At 44.2% G+C, this 25,061-nt stretch overlaps 1 protein-coding gene across 3 annotated transcripts in view; it reads left to right on the top strand.

Annotated features, from left to right (window-relative positions):
* LOC126355391 (sialin-like) overlaps positions 1 to 24,822 on the top strand; it is an 84,698-nt gene extending 59,876 nt beyond the window's left edge. For all 3 annotated transcript variants that reach the window (XM_050005686.1, XM_050005688.1, XM_050005687.1), the window contains exons 8-10: positions 7,124 to 7,365; positions 19,722 to 19,842; positions 23,783 to 24,822. In XM_050005686.1, coding sequence (XP_049861643.1) covers positions 7,124 to 7,365; positions 19,722 to 19,842; positions 23,783 to 23,904 — 485 coding nt within the window. In that variant the 3' untranslated portion in view covers positions 23,905 to 24,822. The remainder of the gene's footprint in view (positions 1 to 7,123; positions 7,366 to 19,721; positions 19,843 to 23,782) is intronic.
* Positions 24,823 to 25,061: the final 239 nt, after the last annotated feature.

Raw genomic sequence — 25,061 nt, 5'->3', positions numbered from 1 at the left:
TCCATAATACAACATAATCATAACCCTAATTCATTGTCATAATAGTATCACACGATATGAAATCGTCAGTTCATCATAAGAAACCGTAATACCTCAATTCACAGGCACCTCGCAGCCATTTCCTAGAGCTCTGAGATACGAAGGACTTAATTCCTGGGACGCAATCTCTTTTCAGCTATCCCTCCTGTGCTCTCCGTACACCTTTGATACTTCATAATATTTCTTAACATCTGATCCGTTCTTCTGTAATGTCAAATCTCCAGTCTTGACAGACAGCGTATGAAGATTTTCTGTATCTCGAGAAACCTGGAGAGGTATAATTGCCGGTCGGTGTCGCCGTGCGGTTCTAGGCGCTTCAGTCTGGAACCGCGTGACCGCTACTGTCGCGGGTTCGAATCCTGCCTCGGGCATGGATGTGTGCGATGTCGTTAGGTTAGTTAGGTTTATGTAGTTCTAAGTTCTAGGGGACTGTTGACCACAGATGTTAAGTCCCATAGTGCTCAGAGTCATTTGAACCATTTTTTAGAGGTATAATCGATGTCGTGACATCTAACCATCATTCTTGTATCCGTGTGGTATCTCAGAATATTGTTGCTTTGTCTCAGTGTCACATGATGTAAACACAGGAAATTCTAATCTTCCAATACTGACGCTACTCTTGGACCACATTTTACTTGTAAACACTGTACCATCATTGTTTACGTGAGCCTTACCTTACATCTACATTAAGCAAAATAATGTTCAAATGTGTGTGAAATCTTATGGGACTTAACTGCTAACATCATCAGTCCCTAAGCTTGCACACTACTTAACTTAAATTATCCTAAGGACAAACACACACACCCATGCCCGAAGGAGGACTCGAACCTCCGTCGGGACCAGCCGCACAGTCCATGACTGCAGTGCCCAAGACCGCTCGGCTAATCCCGCGCGGCTACATTAAGCGTTGCGACTAAATAGTATTCCATAACTATTGCCCTGGTGGCCGTCACATCGTCAGATTATATTGTTTCCTAGTACACAATCTCCTAAATATTCTAAATACCGTACTATAAGATATCAGTGCTTCCTACTAAATCAAACTCACTAAGTTTCTGCTATTCCTATTGTTGCAGTACACAATCCACACAATATAAGTCTCACCTAAAATGTCCTTTAATCTGTTAGTTAAACACGTACTCTACCTTTCAAAATTACTAAGAAGAGAAAACCCCTATGGCTACTCTGCTCAATTTTTAAGTTTTCAGGAAACGCAAGGTTTCCCAGGGCCCAGCATGGCACACTCTCGGCGTAATGCCGCATTCGGTAGCATACATAGCGCACTACATCATGCGACGTGGTGCATGGAATGGAGTGTTCTGGTTAATTGCAGCGGATGCATGTTACAGGAGTTAGCGGTACGGCCCTTGCATCTTTACCAAATACTGTCACGTTATCTGATCCTGACATTATGGGAATAGGACAGATGAAAGAGCACAAACCCCTAAGATATTAGTATCCCCCGACTGAAAATTAAAATCCAGCTGCTACTTACATATGTTGTTGCTATCCATGTCTAATCACCACTGGAGTCTCCATTTGTGCCTATAGCCAGAATAAAGCGAAACTTCTCTTTCATCGATCGATCAGTCTCCAAGCCATACCAATCCTGACACTACAATGTAATGTGTGCAACATGCTATGACCGCTCCTGGTTGATGGGAGCCGACTTCATGCTTATCAGGAGCTGGTTGACTGCCACCTGGCGGCGGGGCGGCTCGAGGTGGGGAGGGGGGGGGGGGAGGTGATACCGCCCTGGGTTCGTATTCACCAAGAAAAACCGCCAAATAGTCTTATGTCTCCGAGAATTTATTTTGTTTAGACAACCAGATGTTGTCAAGTCTTTGAAGTAAACACTCCAAAAACGAATTCACGGAAAACAGATACTGATGGCTCCAGTATGCAAGTATCGATATATCTGATTATACATGAAGTGCATAGGTGCCTGAACATGGCATTATTGAGATGGCGAAACTGGTTGTCTAAGTAAAATAACTACAGCTGCTTGACGATTTTTCTTGGTAAATATTTAACTGATCGCTATCCCGTATCTACAATGGATCAACAGAGACAGAATGTACCATTGTAGGTAGGCGAGGAAGACTTTCTGCAAAAGGATATCACTGAACAAACGACTATTTATTATCGTCTCAGGCGTCAACAATAATATGTGCACCCTCGTCCAGAGCAAGGTCGCGATTCGTCCCATGTTGCTTCTGTGTCAGAACAGTAGGCGTATCAAGCGGCCTACAGTGTCTGCACACAGTCGGGAGGCGCTCTGCTTACTCAGTAATAAGCCCACTCGCCAGATGCTGGTGTGCTGGTGAGAGCAGGAGCATTCGATACAGCTTTACAGTTGGTGAGCAGCAGCCAGTGACGTCTTCTACCGGTGCGGCAGACAGTGGTGGCACCCAGAGTTGAATTCTGGACTGTTGGCTGGAGAAGAGCGGCTGGAGGCTTTGTTCGCCCTTTCATGCCTCGGACCACAAAGCGGTGGCATGTTGCTTTGCAGGCGGTCTCGTAAATATGGTAGCAATTGTTGGCTGTCGAGACGACAATCTGCTGCGCTGGCCTGATGGTTTAAATACAGCAGTGTGGTGCTGACCACCTGGAAGACATGCCTCTGCCGCATTTCTCCCAATTAATGAATGGTCTGGCTAGCACGGAAGGAGTTGTCCGTACCCTAGGCGCGGTCGTTTGCTTGCGAATGGAGCAGCGCAGAAGCACCTGCTTCTGCTAGGATGCTGTGTTGGCAGGTCAAATTGCACATTGTCTGTGGTCTGTGCTGTTATACTATAGTATACATATTTCTTTACATTCAGATGTTGGAGAAAGATTTATCACAAAATCGTAACAAGTTCTGGTCGTAAGCGAAGTCAAGGAACGGATCAAAACTTCTTTTCAATCTCTCGTTGATCCATCTGGTGTCAATACTGAAGACATCGACAGAAGGCAGAAATTTTAAATTCCGCTTTTAAAAATGTGTTCACACAAGAGGATACTGCCATAGCAATGTCTGACAACCAAAAAGGATCAAAAGTGAGCGATATCGATATTAGTAACAGCAGTTTCGAAAAAGTATTTAAAACGAACAACGTGCCAGGCTCTGACGGAAATGTAGTTAAATTTTACACTGAAAACGGCTCAGTACTGGACACTTTATTAGCTCATTTTTATCACAGTAGTGTGCACGAGAAATAGTACCGCATCACTGGAAAAGGACACTGATCACACCTGTTAGCAAAACGAGTAACAGACAGGATTCACATGACTGTATACAAATTTCAATGCTGTCCGTCGGTTGCCGAATACTGGAGCATATTCTAAGCTCAAAATTTGTGACATTCCTAGGGGAAAAGAAGCTTCTCTCAGAGAATTAGACATAATTTAGGGAAAAACTCTTGTCAAACACAGCATGCTATATTTGTAAACAATATATTGCAAATGGATTCAGGAGAACAGATGGATTCCATTCTCCCAGATTTCAGTTGAGCGTTCAATACGGTACCAAACCGTCCACTACTAACCAAGATACGATCAGACGGATTGTCTCCGCAAATGTGTCGCTGACTCGAGAAACATTTGACAAACAGAACCCATTACGTTATACTGAATGGAGAATACTCCACAGAAATGGAAGTGACGTGGAGTTAGCCCCAAGGACGCATATAGGAGCTCTAATTCTACAATGTGAATAAACGATTTATCATTCAGTCTCTGCACTGCTGATGCAGCTGTGAGCAGGAAAATATCATAAAGAACTGCAGAATGACTAGATGGAATACCTACTTTCTCTAATGAATAGCAACTTTCTTCAAATGTGGGAAACTACATCACTGGCCATTAAAATTGCTTCACCAAGAAGAATTGCAGATGATAAACAGGTATTCATTGAACAAATATATTATGCTAGAACTGACATGTGATTACATTTTCAAGCAATTTGGGTGCATAGATCCTGAGAAATCAGAATAACAACCTCTGGCCGTAATAACGGTCTTGATACGCCTGGGCATTGAGTCAAACAGAGCTTGGATGCCGTGTACAGCTACAGCTGCCCATGCAGCTTCAACACGATACCACAGTTCATCAAGAGTAGTGACTGGCGTATTGTGACGAGCCAGTTGCTCGGCCACCATTGACCAGACGTTTTCAGTTGGCGAGAGATCTGGAGAATGTGCTGTGACCGAGACGTGTAAGCAATGGCACCCCATACCATCACGCTTGGTGATACGCCAGCATGGTGGTGACGAATACACGCTTCCAATGTGCGTTCACCGCGATGTCGCCAAACACGAATGCGAACATCATGATTCTGTATACAGAACCTGGATTCATCCGAAGAAATGACATTTTGCCATTCGTGCACCCAGGTTCGTCGTTGAGTACACCATCGCAGGCGCTCCTGTCTGTGATGCAGCGTCAAGGGTAACCGCAGCTGTGGTCTCCGAGCTGATAGTCCATGCTGCTGCAAACGTCGTCGAACTGTTCGTGCAGATGGTCGTTGTCTTGCAAACGTCTCCAGCTGTTGACTCAGGGATCGAGACGTGGCTGCACGATCCGTTACAGCCATGCGGATAAGATGCCTGTCATCTCGACTGCTACTGATACGAGGCTGTTGGGATCCAGCACGGCGTTCCGTATTACCCTCCTGAACCCACCGATTCCATATTCTGCTAACAGTTATTGGATCTCGACCAACGCGAGCAGCAATTTCGCGATACGATAAACCGCAAACGTGATAGGCTACAATCAGACCTTTATCAAAGTCGGAAAGTTGATGGTACGCATTTCTGCTCTTTACACGAGGCAGCAGAGCAACGTTTCACCAGGCAACGCCGGTAACTGCTGTTTGTGTACGAGAAATCGGTTGGAGACTTTCCTCATGTCAGCATGTTGTAGGTATCGTCACCGGCGCCAACCTTGTGTGAATGCTCTGAAAAGCTAATCATTTGCATATGACAGCATCTTCTTCCTGTCGGTTAAATTTCGCGTCTGTAGCACGTCATCTTCGTGGTGTAGCAATTTTAATGGCCAGTAGTGTACACGGTAATGCATGTTACAGGAACTGGCAACATTTCGCCAGTACGGACGGCTGTAGAGCAGCATGGCTAAATATTTCTCTAGGGGACTTCCAACGACTTGTTGAGTCCACAGCATGTCGAGTTGCTGCAGTACTCTGGGCAAAAGGAGGTCCGACAAGATATTAAGAGACTTGCCACGACTTTTGTCTCCTCAGTGTAATTCATACGAAAGGCTACAAGAAACGTCCGGAGATCTCAACTGGGAAGCCTTGGAAGAAAGACGACGTAGTTCTCTCGAATTTCGTTTGGTAAATTCAGAGAATCTGTATTCTAGATATCTGTGCGACCATTATGCTGCCACCAACGTGTATCTCGCGCTGGGATCACGATAAGAAGAACAGAGAGATTAGGACAAAGTCAAAAACATAAAGTCAATCATTTGTCCCTCGTCCAATAAGCGAAAATGGAATAGGATATAAAATGTATTATATTAATACTACGTATCTTCCGACGTGCACTGTACAATAGGTAGCGCAGTGCTTATTTACAAAAAAATTTGTGTTCCGCCTTACGGGGAACCCTCGTCAGAGAGGTCCACCGCATGAGCGTCTAGGGAAGTGATTCCATGATTCCAGTAGTGGTTTCCCGTTGCCTTCCACTGATGATGGGGAAATGATAATGAGGACAACACCTAGTCCCTGAGAGGAGAAAACCTCCAGACCAGCCTTGAATCGAACCCGGGCGCCTTGGCGTGACAGACCGCCGCGCTGACCACTCAGCTATAGGGGCGGACGCTTATTTACAGGGAGAGCAAATAAAAGTGTCCCTGAGAATGGAGTTCCAGGGTATTAAGAAACACAGCAGGGGAAAGGAAATACTCTACCAACCTAACTATAACAGATGTAGAAAGTGACCAGCGTTCCATCTCTTGGCACTTTGGGCCCTAGTCAGCAAGTTGCTGAAGGCAGATAAAAGCTGCACAGCTGGTATTGCTACAGTCTCATCCGAAATGTTCTGCTGCAGTTCTTGAAGACTATGAGGGCTGTTGTAATACAAGTTAGATTTGAGGACTTCTCACACAAAGAAATCGCAAGCTCACAGATCAGCTGACCTGGGTGGCTAGCTAGGGCCATGACCAGGCCGACCTCTGCTGTCAGGTGTATCACTGTGCTCCAAGATTCGGCCAGCCGTATGGGCAGTTGCTCCATCCTGTTGGAAGCAATTGTAATTCTTTTCCTCATCCGTTAATGTTGCCACAAATGGTCGACCAATCGTATCTTTATTTGGTCCATCCTGTAGACACGTATTAGAGAGGCGTTGTGCATCACTTTGTGGGATATTTTGAAATTCTGAGAGCATACACTCTTAGAAGAGACAATCAACATATTGATTCCTCCTAAGTACGTCCCGTGAAAAACCATGAAGGTGAAAGTAGAGAGATTCGCGCCCACAAAGAGGCTCACCATCAATCGTCCTTCGCGCGAACCATTCGCAACTGGAAAAGAAAAAGGGTCTAGTGACGTGCGTTCACAAAGCACATTCCACCACACGCGATAATGTGGATTGCGAAATATAGATGTGGATTTAGATCTGTAATGTGACTGCACCTGAAAAGCACAAAGCCCAGGTGAATGAGTATATCACTGGTAAGTGGCGCAGTGGTCTTTAGAAGTCTACTTGATATCTCATCGTATCCAAGTGATTCTTTACTCTACAGTGGTTTGGTGATTAATTAAATGTCTGTGTTGATTCTTTCCTGGAGCTGCATGTGACAATACTTTTTATAATTCCTTCCTTGGTCTAAAACATCTCCCAACGTATACATTGAGATGTGTTTGGTCATCAATTTATTCGTCACTGTCCTCCAGTAACTGCAGGTGGTTCTTTGTGGAACAGCGTGCTAATTGCGTATGGGGAAACTCACAATTACAAATCCATCCTGTCTTCAATTTCATGTCATGACGCTTAGAATCTATACTGACAAAACGTGTTTCATTTCATTCTCAGTTTTCAAAGCCAGAGTTACTTGCAGCTGTGTAATCAAAACAATTCGTGTGCAGGTACTCTGGTGCCAGCCGCTACAATGATCATCGTAGCGCTGGTGGGTTGCGACAGCACCGTCATCATTGCAATGTTGGCGCTCAGTGGCTTCTGCACCGCCACCGACTTCACGAGCTCCTACCTCAACATGCAGGCAATCGCCCCCAACTACGCAGGCACCATCGTCGGCATCGTCAACATGTTCGCCAATCTGACGGGCATCGCAGTCCCTTACATCGTCGGTGTATTCACCAACACAAACGTAAGTTGCTATAGCTCTTTTAGGGACAATACACGCAGCATTTCAAAATGATTCATTAGGCTATATGCAAAGGTCACTCAACAAAAGGCCGGAAATGTGTTCCAATCTCTTAACAGATTCTTTAAAAAAACGACACTTATTAATTCTTCAACGTAATTATCCTCTAGTTCAATACACTTAAGCCAGCGCTGGACAAGCTTCTTAATTCCACGTGCAGAGTTCTTAGGGTCGTTTGATTAACCGTTACGCACTGCTGGCTGGTCTTAATAATCTCCCGTTACAATACGGTGAAAAATGCCTCCCCTTCACCCTCGTACTCTCGCAAAAGCTCCCCGCACACGTCCAAGAGCTTTTCTTTCATTTCTGATTGTACCTACCCACCTCTCACATACTTTGTTGAACATCAATACGTCCTGAACAATATGATAGCTGATGCAAGATTAGTTGTTGCTGCAATATCACTAACCGCAATATGCCTATTTTCCCGTATCGATTCTTCAATTCTCGCAATGTTGTTCTCCGTGACTGCACAGACAGAGCGTTCTGGGCGTGACGAATCGTTAGTACCGGTACTTCTTACACTCCATATGAATTTATCTGCCCGCTCGTACACTTGTGTTTGGCTCATATAACTTTCATCATTTTGCACTTACACCAGACGATGAGTTGCGATTGGTTTCAACCCTTCAGCTAACAGAAATCTAACGACACTCTGCTGCTTCATGTTGGTGAAAACGTGCAAAGGTGCTGCCATTTTGTTTCACTGATTCCCATCATTCTGTTCGCGAGACAGGCGTGCCAGGCCTATCTGATAATACACTGATGTTCAGAAAAAACGAAACACCTTGAACAACTAGAGATGGGACGTTCATATTTACAGGCCATGTACATTAGTATGTTCTGTAGAAATGATTAGCATTTCAGTCAACTCGGTTCAGTATGTGTCCTGCTGCCTAGTTCGCACAGGGTCCGCCGTGGGCCCTCATAGCTTGTTCCGTGCGTGATGTCATCGAAGCGTATGAAGCGCGAATGGAGTCCTGTGGTACATACATACAAACATCTTTCACCTGTTTCCAAAGTTCACCTCTGTTGGTTGATATTGGGTCACAGCACTGTACCCCTCGTTTCACCATATGCCACACATTTTCGATTGGCGACAGGTCTGATGATTTGACGGGCCAGGGCAGATGGCACGTGTTCGTGCAGCACCATGTGGTCATGCACTGTCTGGTTGAAAAATTGCGTCTCGAGTGACGTGCTGAGAGGGTATGGTTACAGGTTTCAGGATGTCATTCACGTAGGTCACACTGGTCACAGTGCCCTGGACGCATACAAACTGTGATTTGTGGATGCGCCCAGTGGCACCCCACAACATAAGGCCTTGAGTTGCCTTGTGCGAATGCAGTAACTGTGATGCCGCTCCCCCTGCCTGCGGGGACCGAAATGCGGCCACCACTTTCAAACATACAGAACTTACATTCGTCCGAAACCACAATCTGATGCCATCCCAGCCCCCAGTGATGACGTTCCACACACCATTACCAGCTATCATGTATCTGCACGTTCGTCAAAGGTAGGCAGAGAAGTGTACGACGCGCACATAACCCATACCGTAGTAAACAGCGACGTATTCTCAGCCCTGACAGGGTACAATGGGTTGCACTGTGCCAGCGTTGCACCTGTTCTGAGGAGGACGCAGATCTGTCCAGCGATGCCATTCCTATGAGGTGTCGACCTTCTTGAGGAGGGGGGGGGGGGGGGTGGAGTCTGGGTGGTGCGACTTAACCCATCTCGACGTGTTCTAAGGCCTTCAATTCTGCACACACCTGTTGCACTGCCGAAACATTTCGTCCCACACGAGCAGCAATTTTCCGGATGGATGCATCACATTCTCTCATGCCATTAATGCGCCCTCTTTCAACCTCACTGATTTGACGGTCAGGTTCGCGCTTACGTCTGGCAGGTACCCTGCACGTCTGCTCAAGTCACACTGATCCGTTACCTTAGGTTTATAGCGACACCGAGAGCCGCAAAAGGTTCAAATGGCTCTGAGCACTATCGGACTTAACATCTGAGGTCATCAGTCCCCTAGAACTTAGAACTAATTAAAACTAACTAACCTAAGGACATCACACACATCGATGCAGTAGGCAAGATTCGAACCTGCGACTGTAGAAGTCGCGCGGTTCTGGACTGAAGCGCCTAGAACCGCTCGGCCACAGCGGCCGGCACCGAGAGCCGCAGGCACATTTTACAGGTAGGCGGCGTTGCGTCGTTACATCGATGTTGATCTCGAACCCGCGGACCGACGTGGTTCAGATGCTAATCATTTGTGCAGAACATAGTAATGTACATGTCCTGTGATAATGAACGTCCTTTCCATAGTTGTTCAGGGTGTTCTGTTTTTTATAAACATGAGTTTAGTTCTAGGACACCACCATGAAAAACCAAAGAAAGATAAACTTTACTGAAGTATTATATTTTTTATACAGTTTTTCCACTTATTTATTGAATGAACCTTGTATTCTAGATGAAAGGAGAGAGAAACCTGGGATGCATTTTAAGTGACGCTTAGGACTGCAGAGTTTCTATTTCTGAAAGAACCTTCGGTTTTACAAGGATATACGTTTCACATGCAAGCACATGCTTCTGCGGAGTACTTTTTACAGTTACATCTAGGAGCAAATGTTTCATGTAGGGGAAGGTCGGGTAGTGTCGGACACAAAAATTTTTTGAAAATTATATAAGTGTCTGAAAAGTTCGGTAAATCATATCAGATACAGCACTCTTCCGACATCTCTTCTAAAGCTGTTTGAAACTACCAGCAAACCCCTCTTGTGGAATCGCTCGAAGGGCCGTGATCACGTGCAATCTGCGAAGCATAAGACTTTCAGGGCTAATTTACGATGGGGAAGCAAAAATAAGCCTGCCAGTGCCCAAATATGGAAAATAAGAAGGATGTTGAAAAACATTCACGTTGTGTCGAGCGAGCAGAATGAGCTCACAGACGTTACGGATATCCAACAGTGCGTGACCACGGTGCTTCGAGCATTCCGCGAGAAGTTTTCCTGGCAGATTCCAACCAATGTGAGTAATGTGTTGTAGCTAATGGTGATTACTTTGAAGGAGAGTAAAGATATTTTGTTTGCATCTCTTGATTCTTTTATTTTGTGGAATCACTCACCGAACGTTTCAGATCCAGCTTGTACTGGAACATTCTTCACACTAAAAAATGCCCTGATACGTTACTAAATACAGTTGTAAAACTCAATGAAATGATAAAAGTACGTTGACTTTTTAATCTCTTGTTGCCCTTTTGCATTCACAAGATGTGCACGATGGCGGCGCAAATTGTAGTCCATGAAGACGAATGCCTCACCAGTATGCTGTTGATATGTCTGCACTATCGGTCGGAGGATGGCAGTCACGTATCGTACAGCCGTTACGGCGCCTTCCATGACCACCAGCAGCGTATGTCGGACCCACATAAGGCCACCCCAAACAACATTGAATCTCCACCTTGCGGCACTCGTTGGACAGTGTGTCTAAAGCTTTCGGCCTGACCGGGTTACCTCCAAACACGTCTCCGGCGATTGTCTGATTCAAGGCATATTCGACCCTCATCGGTGAAGAGAACATGATGCCAATCCTGTTGTTGGGCCCATCTGTACTCCGCTGCATGGTGTCGTGGTTGCAAAGATGGACCTCGCTATGGACGTCGGGTGTGAAGTTGCACATCATGCAGCCTACTGCGCATAGTTTGAGTCGTAACACGACGTCCTGCGGCTGCACTAAAAGCATTATTCAACATGGTGGTGTTGCTGTCAGGGTTCCTCCGAGCCATAATCCGTAGGTAGCGGTCATCCACTGCAGTAGTAGCCCTTGGGCGGCCTGAGCGAGGTATGTCATCGACAATTCCTGTCACTCTGTATGTCTTCCATGTCCGAACAACATCCTTTTGGATCACTCCGAGACTCCTGGACTCTCCCATTGTTGAGAGCCCTTGCTGGCACAAAGTAACAATGCGGGTGCGATCGAACCGCGGTATTGATCGTCTAGGCATGGTTGAACTACAGACAACACGAGCCGTGTACCTCCTTCCTGGTGGAATGACTGGAACTGATCGGCTTTCTGACCCCGTCCGTCTAACAGGCGCTGCTCTATAGTCCAATGGACTATGTCTGTGAAGCAATATTCACAGTCAACGTCTATCTTCAGGAGCTCTAGGGACCGGGTTTAATGGAAAACTTTTTTTGATGTATGTAAATAATGTAAATAGCTGAGTGTAACACTTTATTGGGAAATGAAATTGAATGATCACATAGGCTGCGGCGTGGGTTAAGCAGGTGGTAGACTTCGGTTTCTTGGTAGAATACTGGGGAAATGCTATCAGTCTAAAAAGAAGATTGCATACAAATCACTCGTCGACCCATTCCACAATATTGCCAAAGTGTGTGAGACCTATACCAAATACCACTAACAGAGAATATTCAACTAAATGTTGAACTTATGCAGAGAATAACAGCACGAATGGTCACAGGTTTGTCTGATCCGTAGGAGGGTGTCACAGGGATGCTGAAGATACCGAACTGGCAGACTTTTGAAGATAGACGTCAACTCTCCCGATAAAGCCTACTTGCAAAGTTTCAGGAACCGGTTTTAAATGATGAGTCTAGGAATATACTGCAACTCCTATGTATCGCTCACGTATGGATCGTGAGGATAAAATTATATTAATTACTGCACGCATAGAGGCATTCAAACAATCATCCATGTCGCGCTCCATACGTGAATGGGACGGGAAGAAACCCTAATAACTTGTACAATGGGACGTACCGTCTCCCATGCACGTCACGAGGGTCTGCGAGTACAGGTGCAGACGCAGAAAGTCAGATCTCGAACATATCCAAGTGCACGATTCCTGTAACTGCTTATTGCGCTATAAAAGAATGGACTCAAAATATTTTCTCGGGAAACGCAGCAAAATGCAAGCAGGGAAATAACGATATTTACTTCACGTTACTCTGCAGACTAGAAGAACATTCGCTATCAGCAGTTGTGATTATCTAGTGCATAGTGTACGACGCACTATGACTTGTCTTCACCGACAGTTTTGAAAATGTTAGATTGGACTCAGGAGATCTGTATGTTGGCTGACCAGTTCACCGGATTTGACTTTTAGATTTCTTTATTTGGGCAAGTCGAAAGACACGGGGCAGCAAGAAAATAGTCAGTTAGAAGCAAAAAAGACGTGGATAGAGGGTGAAGAGCGATAAAAACATCCAGGACTGAAAGAAAATCCACAGACCAATTACTAGAAGAAATTAGCGAGAAAAGAACATTAATATGTTACAGAGAAGAAAAACTAACTAACTGACGCCAAATTACATATATCAGCTTCATATAACACACATGACAGTAAACATTGATCAAAGCGGAACGTATTTAATTCGGAAATTTACACAAAATTGTACAGGTACCGTAGTTCATCCCCGACTCATTCAATACACTTTTATACGTCAAGTTTTTTTATAAAGAGGAAAGTGCCCAATGCGGAAAAGGAATGCAAATGTTAAGAGTGAATCAATAGTTCATTGTGTAATGTGGGAAAGAGCTTATACAGTACTGCCGTACTACAGCATACATTAGTTATTCACGACTCTACAAGGATGTCGTGCTGTAAGCACAAGCACTCGCGGTCGTTTGCTGCCATAGCCCATAAACGGCAAATTTCACCGCACTGTCTTAATGGATACGTTCGTCGTACATCACAAATTAATTTCTGCGGTTATTTCGCACAGTGTTGCTTGTCTGTCAGCACTCACAAACGCCGCTGCTCTCGGTCGTTAAATGAAGGCCGTCGGCCACTGCGTTGTCGATGGTCAAACGTTACGCTTGGTATTCTATGCACATTCTTGACACTGTGGACCTCAGAATATTGAATTTGCCAACGATTTCCGAGAAGAGGAGTGTCCTATGCGTCTAGCTCCAACTATCACTCCGCGTTCAAAGTCTGTTAATTCCCTTCGTGCGGTGATAATCATGTCGGATATCATTTCACAAGAATCACCTGAGTACAAATGACAGCTCCGCCAATGCAATGCCGTTTATACCTTGCGTACGCGATACTAGCGCTATGTGTATATGTGCAATTCGCTGTTCCGTGACTTTCGTCAGCTCATTGTGGAGCCGATATCAATTTTTAAGCGCAGATGGCTCTGAGCACCATGGGACTTAACATCTGAGGTCATCAGTCCCCTAGAACTTAGAACTACTTAAACATAACTAACCTATCGACATCACACACATCCACGCCCGAGGTAGGATTCTAACCTGCGACCGTAGCGGTCGCGCAGTTCCAGTCTGAAGCGCCTAGAACCGCTCGGTCATAGCCGCCGGATTAAGCGCAGAAAATGAATTCTTGAGATTCGTGTGACTGACAGAGCGCAGAGTGTATCAGCACAAAAAAAGCTCTAACCTCAGGTGACTCAGACTTCACACTATGATACTGTCGACAACCTGTGGTTCAAAAAGTCTTGAACAGTTTCTCGAACCTTATGCTGAGTGGAATTACTGCACATATACGCTAAGCACTGGTATATACAAGTCATAATGTTGGTTCCCTATGTATACCATATATGAGACCATAACGTTTCTAACTCACAAGGTTCATCAGTGTAAAGTTAAATCATAACTTTTGTTTATTTTATAAACAATAAACCCAGTTGGAGGAAAATGAAACCAGATATCGACTCGTTCTCTTAAGCTGCGCCCAGCACTGAAACTTTTTCATTATTTATGAACCGCTCAGTTACTTCTATTATTTCGTAACTCCTATTAAATATTTCGTATGTAATGTGCATTGCAAGTTATGCAAGAGTATTGCTAACAATTTCTTCTAAAATTTAAATTCATGCTGTCAGGCGACAGCTGCACGTTCCACCTTCAGTCTCAGTGTGATGTTTCAAATCTGCATTTACACAAAAGAGCAGTCATAATATCATTTTCCTCCGCCCATGAACCATGGACCTTGCCGTTGGTGGGGAGGCTTGCGTGCCTCAGCGATACAGATGGCCGTACCGTAGGTGCAACCACAACGGAGGGGTATCTGTTGAGAGGCCAGACAAACGTGTGGTTCCTGAAGAGGGGCAGCAGCCTTTTCAGTAGTTGCAGGGGCAACAGTCTGGATGATTGTCTGATCTGGCCTTGCAACATTAACCAAAACGGCCTTGCTGTGCTGGTACTGCGAACGGCTGAAAGCAAGGGGAAACTACAGTCGTACTTTTTCCCGAGGACATGCAGCTTTACTGTATGATTAAATGATGATGGCATCCTCTTGGGTAAAATATTCCGGAGGTAAAATAGTCCCCCATTCGGATCTCCGGGAGGGGACTACTCAGGAGGATGTCGTTATCAGGAGAAAGAAAACTGGCGTTCTACGGATCGGAGCGTGGAATGTCAGATCCCTTAATCGGGCAGGTAGGTTAGAAAATTTAAAAAAGGAAATGGATAGGTTGAAGCTAGATATAGTGGTAATTAGTGAAGTTCGGTGGCAGGAGGAACAGGACTTCTGGTCAGGTGACTGCAGGGTTATAAACACAAGATCAAATAGGGGTAATGCAGGAGTAGGTTTAATAATGAATAGGAAAATAGGAATGCGGGTAAGCTACTACAAACAGCACAGTGAACGCATTGTTGTGGCCAAGATAGACACGAAGCCCACACCTACTACAGTAGTACAAGTTTATATGCCAACTAGCTCTGCAGATGATGAAGAAATTGAAGAAATGTACAATGAAATAAAAGAAATTATTCAGATAGTGAAGGGAGACGAAAATTTAATAGTAATGGGTGACTGGAATTCGAGTGTAGGAAAAGGGAGAAAAGGAAACATAGTAGGTGAGTATGGATTGGGGCTAAGAAATGAAAGAGGAAGCCGCCTAGTAGAATTTTGCACAGAGCACAACTTAATCATAGCTAACACTTGGTTTAAGAATCATGAAAGAAGGTTGTATACGTGGAAGAACCCTGGAGATACTAAAAGGTATCAGATAGATTATATAATGGTAAGACAAAGATTTAGGAACCAGGTTTTAAGTTGTAAGACATTTCCAGGGGCAGATGTGGACTCTGACCACAATCTATTGGTTATGAAATGTAGATTAAAACTGAAGAAACTGCAAAAATGTGGGAAATTAAGGAGATGGGACCTGGATAAACTGAAAGAACCAGAGGTTGTACAGAGTTTCAGGGAGAGCATAAGGGAACAATTGACAGGAATAGGGGAAAGAAATACAGTAGAAGAAGAATGGGTAGCTCTGAGGGATGAAGTAGTGAAGGCAGCAGAGGATAAAGTAGGTACAAAGTCGAGGGCTGCTAGAAACCCTAGGGTAACAGAAGAAATATTGAATTTAATTGATGAAAGGAGAAAATATAAAAATGCAGTAAATGAAGCAGGCAAAAAGGAATACAAACGTCTCAAAAATGAGATCGACAGGAAGTGCAAAATGGCTAAACAGGGATGGTTAGAGGACAAATGTAAGGATGTAGAAGCTTATCTCACTAGGGGTAAGATAGATACTGCTTACAGGAAAATTAAAGAGACCTTTGGAGAGAAGAGAACCATGTGTATGAATATCAAGAGCTCAAATGGCAGCCCAGTTCTAAGCAAAGAAGGGAAGGCAGAAAGGTGGAAGGAGTATATAGAAGGTTTATACAAGGGCGATGTACTTGAGGACAATATTATGGAAATGGAAGAAGATGTAGATGAAGATGAAATGGGAGATGCGATACTGCGTGAAGAGTTTGACGGAGCGCTGAGAGACCTGAGTCGAAACAAGGCCCCTGGAGTAGACAACATTCCATTAGAACTACTGACGGCCTTGGGAGAACCAGTCCTGACAAAACTCTACCAGCTGGTGAGCAAGATGTATGAGACAGGCGAAATACCCTCAGACTTCAAGAAGAATATAATAATTCCAATCCCAAAAAAAGCAGGTGCTGACAGATGTGAAAATTACCGAACTATCAGTTTAATAAGCCACGGCTGCAAAATACTAACGCGAATTCTTTACAGACGAATGGAAAAACTGGTAGATGCAGACCTCGGGGAGGATCAGTTTGGATTCCGTAGAAATGTTGGAACACGTGAGGCAATACTAACCTTACGACTTATCTTAGAAGAAAGATTAAGAAAAGGCAAACCTACGTTTCTAGCATTTGTAGACTTAGAGAAAGCTTTTGACAATGTTAACTGGAATACTCTTTTTCAAATTCTAAAGGTGGCAGGGGTAAAATACAGGGAGCGAAAGGCTATTTATAATTTGTACAGAAACCAGATGGCAGTAATAAGAGTCGAGGGGCATGAAAGGGAAGCAGTGGTTGGGAAAGGAGTGAGACAGGGTTGTAGCCTCTCCCCGATGTTATTCAATCTGTATATTGAGCAAGCAGTAAAGGAAACAAAAGAAAAAATTGGAATAGGTATTAAAATTCATGGAGACGAAGTAAAAACTTTGAGGTTCGCCGATGACATTGTAATTCTGTCAGAGACGGCAAAGGACTTGGAAGAGCAGTTGAACGGAATGGACAGTGTCTTGAAAAGAGGATATAAGATGAACATCAACAAAAGCAAAACTAGGATAATGGAATGTAGTCAAATTAAATCGGGTGATGCTGAGGGAATTAGATTAGGAAATGAGACACTTAAAGTAGTGAAGGAGTTTTGCTATTTAGGAAGTAAAATAACTGATGATGGTCGAAGTAGGGAGGATATAAAATGTAGACTGGCAATGGCAAGGAAAGCGTTTCTGAAGAAGAGAAATTTGTTAACATCGAATATAGATTTATGTATCAGGAAGTCGTTTCTGAAAGTATTTGTTTGGAGTGTAGCCATGTATGGAAGTGAAACATGGACGATAACTAGTTTGGACAAGAAGAGAATAGAAGCTTTTGAAATGTGGTGCTACAGAAGAATGCTGAAGATTAGATGGGTAGATCACATAACTAATGAGGAGGTGTTGAATAGGATTGGAGAGAAGAGAAGTTTGTGGCACAACTTGACTAGAAGAAGGGATCGGTTGGTAGGACATGTTTTGAGGCATCAAGGGATCACAAATTTAGCATTGGAGGGCAGCGTGGAGGGTAAAAATCGTAGAGGGAGACCGAGAGATGAGTACACTAAGCAGATTCAGAAGGATGTGGGTTGCAGTAGGTACTGGGAGATGAAGCAGCTTGCACAGGATAGAGTAGCATGGAGAGCTGCATCAAACCAGTCTCAGGACTGAAGACAACAACAACAACAACAATATCATTTTATGGAAATGAGTCCGCCTTGGTCATTACAACGAACATTTTCCTGTACGCAGTAGAAATGAGTAGAGAATGGTACAAAGTGCTGATTTAAGCCAGCAGACAAAACGCACCTTCCGAATTCCTGTAGGCTGAAAGTGTATCACAGAAACTGTGAGGCTCTTCAGATGTCCACATTCTGCTGTCATTAGTATCTCTCCACAGTGAATCGATGATTTTTATGCAGGTAACTGACTTTCAGTGTTGTGGCATGAATACAGGATCATTCTCCTATTTACACTACGCTGTGTTAATCACACACCCTTCAACGCACTAGAAACACAAGGCACGTCATAAAACGAACTTTCACTCATCAGCGCCATCTACCATGGCAACAATGCTTATTGGACTGCGATTATTGGACTGCGCCATTTACAAAAGAAATATCAGATTAATTCATGCATTTATTTTGGATTTGTCAATGTGTAGAACTTTACAGCCAACATGTTCAAAATATATTAATATTTTAAGGTGCAGCAATTTTCTTCTTATTCTTTTCTTTCACTAACCAAAAATTATGTTCATATTGTATATGAGCTTTGTTACAGGTTCGCTCTAAATCGTGGGGTCACTGTTGTATTTGGGAGACCACTAATGTGTTCAACTTCCGATCTGTTAATCTTTCTCTTACGAAATTCCACGAATTTGCTTTCATTTCCATTTTTATATTCAAATAGGTCCCTTAGGTATTTTCATCGAAGACTCTAATTGCGTGAAAGCAATCTGGGTCAAAAGATCAATTATTCGCGTAATCAGTCCGTACGTTTCCTGAGCACAATCGGGAACCGAAGCATCGGTGATCAATCAATAATCTAAAAAACGGCTCCCAGGATAGCCGTAAGTGCGCAGGCTAGCGTTAGGTTTGTCAGTAAATATTACCGACCAACAGTTACAGCATGACTATTATTAATAAGCAAGTTACTAACGCCAGATGATAGTCAGCTGCTTAGAATCCTCTTGGCGCGTGAAACTGTCTGCATTAGAGTTTGACTCGAAACAGGTAGAAGCATAGTGGCGTAAAATTTCTGATTATCAGATTGTATGCAAATATCCAGAGTTAAATGATAAATTCATCTGCTGTAGCTCATGGAATTGTGATGGTGGGTTATCCATTGGTTGAAACCTTTGTATTCACGGGCAACGTCGTTCTATCACAGCATCAGCGGGTTTCATCCTATCTATTCTCTCCTTTGTAGGGTCCTGGGAAGCGTCGACCTTTACAGTGAGTGGTAGATCAGTCATTCTTCCTATTTATCAGGATGGCGTTCGGTTCTCCCACATGGGCAATGTGGTTTCGGCGGATTGCGAGAGTAACACAAATCTTTTGGGGGTGAAGGTTGGTGCAGCAAGACAGACGGCGTTTATTGCTCCAGCAAGCTATGCCTGATACACGTGCGAGCCCTTGTCCAGCAGCGCAACATGCCTTTGGCCCACGTGTCTACGTATCAGCGTAGCAAATGCCCCTGAAGGTTAAACGTGACGCTGGGAGTCAGCGCGCTGCTAGATGCTGAGTGGCACCAGAGGCCAGCTGAGACTAGAGATGACCTAGCTGAGGGCCATAGCGACTATGCTTGGCACAGTCGGCGGTGTCCAAGCAAAGACTGCGGCATGGAGGCAGGCTGACACACCGACTCGAACTCCACACCTGGGCTGCAATTGGAACACATTGTCCAGAATGTTCTCACTTCGTCTGTACCGCAACACCCTCATAGTCATCAGCTGACGTACTTAAGACCTTCGCAGAATACGCAAGTCATAAAGCTGATCCTTCAGGGAGAGCCTCAGAAATGTAGGTATGATTTACTTCCAAGTGCAAGTTTTTCAAATGGACCCCGTTTTGGTTACTTGCATGTCCGTATTTCAGATGTATTACTTGTCAGTAACTGATAAATGCGTTTCATAACATTTTGAATTATTGAGGGACACGAAACAACAGTGATCCTAGCACCCTGTTTCCCACACTGAAATTTTTATTGTGCGCCATGCATGATCTTGTTTTTAATCCACAGCAAACGCGCGCTGGTTGGAATGCCGTCTTCTACCTGTCAGCTGCGGTGTCCACCGTATCGTACTTAATCTACGCTGTGTTTAGCACCGACGAAGAGCAGCCGTGGAATGAACCACCACCCGGTAAGTAATGAAACAAGAAGATCAGTGTATTTAATTTTAAGTAACTCAATTTATTTAACTTCTGGGAGAATAGAAGCTTTCGAAATGTGGTGCTACAGAAGAATACTGAAGATAAGGTGGATAGATCACGTAACTAATGAGGAGGTATTGAATAGGATTGGGGAGAAGAGAAGTTTGTGGCACAACTTGACTAGAAGAAGGGATCGGTTGGTAGGACATGTTTTGAGGCATCAAGGGATCACAAATTTAGCATTGGAGGGCAGCGTGGAGGGTAAAAATCGTAGAGGGAGACCGAGAGATGAGTACACTAAGCAGATTCAGAAGGATGTAGGTTGCAGTAGGTACTGGGAGATGAAGCAGCTTACACAGGATAGAGTAGCATGGAGAGCTGCATCAAACCAGTCTCAGGACTGAAGACAACAACAACAACAACTATATATGCATGGGGTCGGCATGTTAACTATTGGAATTTTCAGTGTTAATGATAGAGAGTGGTCTGATGCCCTTCCTCTCGCCACCCCTTTGCTCCCAAGGAAGGAATTTGTGTAACGCAACTGTTTGCACCTGGTGTTATCTATGTGAAAGTGTGCGAACGTTTTCTAAATGTTTTCGAATCGTATAACTGAGGCGGGAAGTGGTTACTAGCATGGTATTCTCTTAGATGGACGTGGAAAACCGTCTAGAAACCACATCCATGTTGGCCAGCACAAGGGCCCTCGTCGTTTATCCGCCAGGCGGATTCAATCCAGAGTTACACCAATTCTCGTTTCCCAGAAGCGGCGTGCTAACACTCAGTGCTATCCAGGTGGGTCATATGACTATAACTTATATATTCATATTACAGTAAAGAAGTCGATGTAGGAATCTTTGACGATGACAAAGTACAAACGCTCAACCGGCGACTTTTTTCGTTTTCACGTCGATAGAGCTGGACTCATACCTCGACTTTTTAAGCGTTTACCATATATTGTAAATGTCGGACTGTGGTTAAATGATCACAATTCATAAAATAGGTCGTCATGGTTAACACGTTCAAGTCTTTCTTGATATGACTAGTCGTTTATTTGAATGAGACTATCTTTTCAACTGACAAACCGTTTGTGTCATTCTTCCACCAAATGAGTTCTCCCAATAAACGGCAGAAACGTTTTAGGCACCCTCCGCCACCATTGCTCTGTTACTAAAATAAAATGAAGAATATACATAAGTGATTTTATTTCCCACTCGACACATTCTTCTGCTACGCGCAAATAAAATAAACTTTGTTCAAAACTGAAAAGTTCGGATAATTTTCACTATCATACAACTACAAATGTCGAATGTCAAATGAAAAACGTAAATACATATACTAGAAATGTTTTGATAGTAAGAAGCACAAATGTTACGGAATTACACCATAAATATAATGTGCAGTTTGTAGATGCTGAAGTTTACACAAGCTTCACCAAACATGTACACTAAAAGTACACATCATTAACTAATTCCGCTTTCGTCTCTTTCGATATGGTACCTAATATTATCGTTAATTTTCATCTCAGTCAAAGTTGATATTGCATCAGACCTACGAGGGCGTGATCAAAAGTAATAACTTCGAATTTTTTACACGAAAACTGTTAAAGCTCCTTAAGTAAAACAAACATTATTAACATTCTATATCTTTATTCTTCAAGCCTACATATTTATTTCTAAATGTAGTCATTACGGTGACGAACGCATTTTTCCCGACGAGAGACGAGTTTGTTGATACAAAAAAAAAAAATGTTCAAATGTGTGTGAAATCTTATGGGACTTAACTGCTAACGTCATCAGTCCCTAAGCTTAAACGCTACTTCACCTAAATTATTCTAAGGACAAACACACACCCATGTTCGTGGGAGGACTCGAACCTCCGCCGGGACCAGCCTCACAGTCCAAGATTACAGCGCCCCAGACCGCTCGGCTAATCCTGCACGGCTTGTTGATAGCATCACTGTAGAACTTTTGACTTTATTCACGGAACCACAACGTCACTTCTGCTTCCAACGCTTTATCACTCTTAAAATGAAACCTTCAAAGGTTTTCTTTAAGTTTTCGACACAAATGAAAATTAGATGGGGCCAACTCGGAATTGTCTGAGGGATGATCAATAACAGTGAACCCAATGCGACAGATTGTTGCAGTGAGTGATATAGCATTGCCATGCTGAAGGACAGGATGCTCTGCCTGTGGGCAAAGTCTTCGAATTCCTGCTTTCAGTTTCTAACATATCGATATACACTCCTGGAAATTGAAATAAGAACACCGTGAATTCATTGTCCCAGGAAGGGGAAACTTTATTGGCACATTCCTGGGGTCAGATACATCACATGATCACACTGACAGAACCACAGGCACATAGACACAGGCAACAGAGCATGCACAATGTCGGCACTAGTACAGTGTATATCCACCTTTCGAAGCAATACACGCTGCTATTCTCCTATGGAGACGATCGTAGAGATGCTGGATGTAGTCCTGTGGAACGGCTTGCCATGCCATTTCCACCTGGCGCCTCAGTTGGACCAGCGTTCGTGCTGGACGTGCAGACCGCGTGAGACGACGCTCCATCCAGTCCCAAACATGCTCAATGGGGGACAGATCCGCAGATCTTGCTGGCCAGGGTAGCTGACTTACACCTTCTAGAGCACGTTGGGTGGCACGGGATACATGCGGACGTGCATTGTCTTGTTGGAACAGCAAGTTCCCTTGCCGGTCTAGGAATGGTAGAACGATGGGTTCGATGACGGTTTGGATGTACCGTGCACTATTCAGTGTCCCCTCGACGATCACCAGAGGTGTACGGCCAGTGTAGGAGATCGCTCCCCACACCATGATGCCGGGTGTTGGCCCTGTGTGCCTCGGTCGTATGAAGTCCTGATTGTGGCGCTCACCTGCACGGCGCCAAACACGCATACGACTATCATTGGCACCAAGGCAGAAGCGACTCTCATCGCTGAAGACGACACGTCTCCATTCGTCCCTCCATTCACGCCTGTCGCGACACCACTGGAGGCGGGCTGCACGATGTTGGGGCGTGAGCGGAAGACGGCCTAACGGTGTGCGGGACCGTAGGCCAGCTTCATGGAGACGGTTGCGAATGGTCCTCGCCGATATCCCAGGAGCAACAGTGTCCCTAATTTGCTGGGAAGTGGCGGTGCGGTCCCCTACGGCACTGCGTAGGATCCTACGGTCTTGGCGTGCATCCGTCGCTGCGGTCCGGTCCCAGGTCGACGGGCACGTGCACCTTCCGCCGACCACTGGCGACAACATCGATGTACTGTGGAGACCTCACGCCCCATGTGTTGAGCAATTCGGCGGTACGTCCACCAGTCCTCCCGCATGGCCACTATACGCCCTCGCTCAAAGTCCGTCAACTGCACACACGGTTCACGTCCACGCTGTCGCGGCATGCTACCAGTGTTAAAGACTGCGATGGAGCTCCGTATGCCACGGCAAACTGGCTGACACTGACGACGGCGGTGCACAAATGCTGCGCAGCTAGCGCCATTCCACGGCCAACACCGCGGTTCCTGGTGTGTCCGCTGTGCCGTGCGTGTGATCATTGCTTGTACAGCCCTCTCGCAGTGTCTGGAGCAAGTATGGTGGGTCTGACACACCGGTGTCAATGTGTTCTTTTTTCCATTTCCAGGAGTGTAGATACGTTACACACCGCCATGTTATTAGCTACAAGCAGAGGGTTGCAACTTTCGTTAGCGAAGTGAGTATTGTTGACCGAGTAATACACATTACATGTAATACCTTTATCGATATTGACAATACAGGTAAAAATTCGGAGCCATTGTTTTGCAGCATGCTCTCTTATGTTATCCGCCACACGACTAAATTATACGTCATTATTTAAAAAAACTGGAGCGATTATTAATAAATGTGTTATATCGTTTTTGTCATTTATTTGTTTCAGAAACATCACGCAGAGCGAACACCAGTGAAGGAATAGAGAATGCAGCATTCGATGAAGGCATAACACAAGTTGTTGCCGAAGAAGTAACGCAGAGAGGTCATCGGAGAAATATAATACCTTAGGGTCAATTCATTGCACAATGAATCTCGAAAAAAAAGGCACATGAACAAATATGAGTTGTTTATTACGCAAATCCTCGTCATTAACGACTACTTTACGTCCACTGCATAGGATTCCTTCATTTACTTCCGTGTTCTGTATCAATATCTACACTTCGCAAACCACATTGTACTTGTGTACCACTACCATTTCTCCTCTCTCCTGTTCCATTTGTGGATGGTGACCGGGAAGTGCGACTATAGAGAACCCACCGAAGAGCTTGAATCTAAGTTTCCCATGATGGTCATTTCTTGGGATGTATGTGAAAGGTGTTGCCTGACACATCTTGAAATTTTACCAGTAAACCTCTCCATAGCGCACTATGCCTGTTTTGTAGTGTCTGCGACTGGAGCCTGATGAACACTTTGTTGCTCTCTTGGTCTAGGTAAACGAATCCGCGACAAAACACAGTTCTTATCGTCTTTGAATCTTTTCCGTCTCCTTTATTAAGAGTCTCAGACTGTCGATTGTTCTATGAGCTACCTGCTTCTTGAGAAAATTACATTCCGTAAGGATTCTTCCAATAAAGTGGACTTGCATATGCTTTCCCTACAATCGCTGCCGTCAGCTACTCCCTGATATTTTATGGTTCTTAGTTTTTCCAGTGCTTTATCGCTAATAAATTAATCGTACAACAGGTCACAGAAAAAATATTTTTAGTTGATTTCGTTAGGACATAGCTCGACGTTGCAGGTTTTTGGGCATTGAAGGCGTTTCTGATATCCGTTTTTTCTATGATGTATAGTTTTGCGTCACACTGTGTGTTTGTTATACATTGTTAAAGAAGCAAAACAATTTGAATGAAAAATAATTGTAATTCTTCAGTGTGAACAACAGTTTCTTACTGAAGTATAAACATTAAAACGCTTCTTCAACATCTAGGAACCAAGTGCTCATTAGCTTATATTTCCTTTCTTTCTTCTCATATAATACCGTTTTTTCTCACATTAATTGCCTGATGCATGTGTTGGTGAAGTGACTAACAACCGTCTCCCATCGTATTGGTATTTCAACCGTCCTGATACTGTCTTTCTATCATGTTGATATCTTGTTCCTATTGAGAGTACCCAAATTTTAAGGAGAAAATTAAAGGTAAGTGTTAGAAAAGTGGCTCATCAAA

This window comes from Schistocerca gregaria, chromosome 3 (assembly GCF_023897955.1).
Source record: "Schistocerca gregaria isolate iqSchGreg1 chromosome 3, iqSchGreg1.2, whole genome shotgun sequence".
Lineage (NCBI taxonomy): Eukaryota > Metazoa > Arthropoda > Insecta > Orthoptera > Acrididae > Schistocerca > Schistocerca gregaria.
This window is presented reverse-complemented; position numbering and strand designations above follow the sequence as displayed.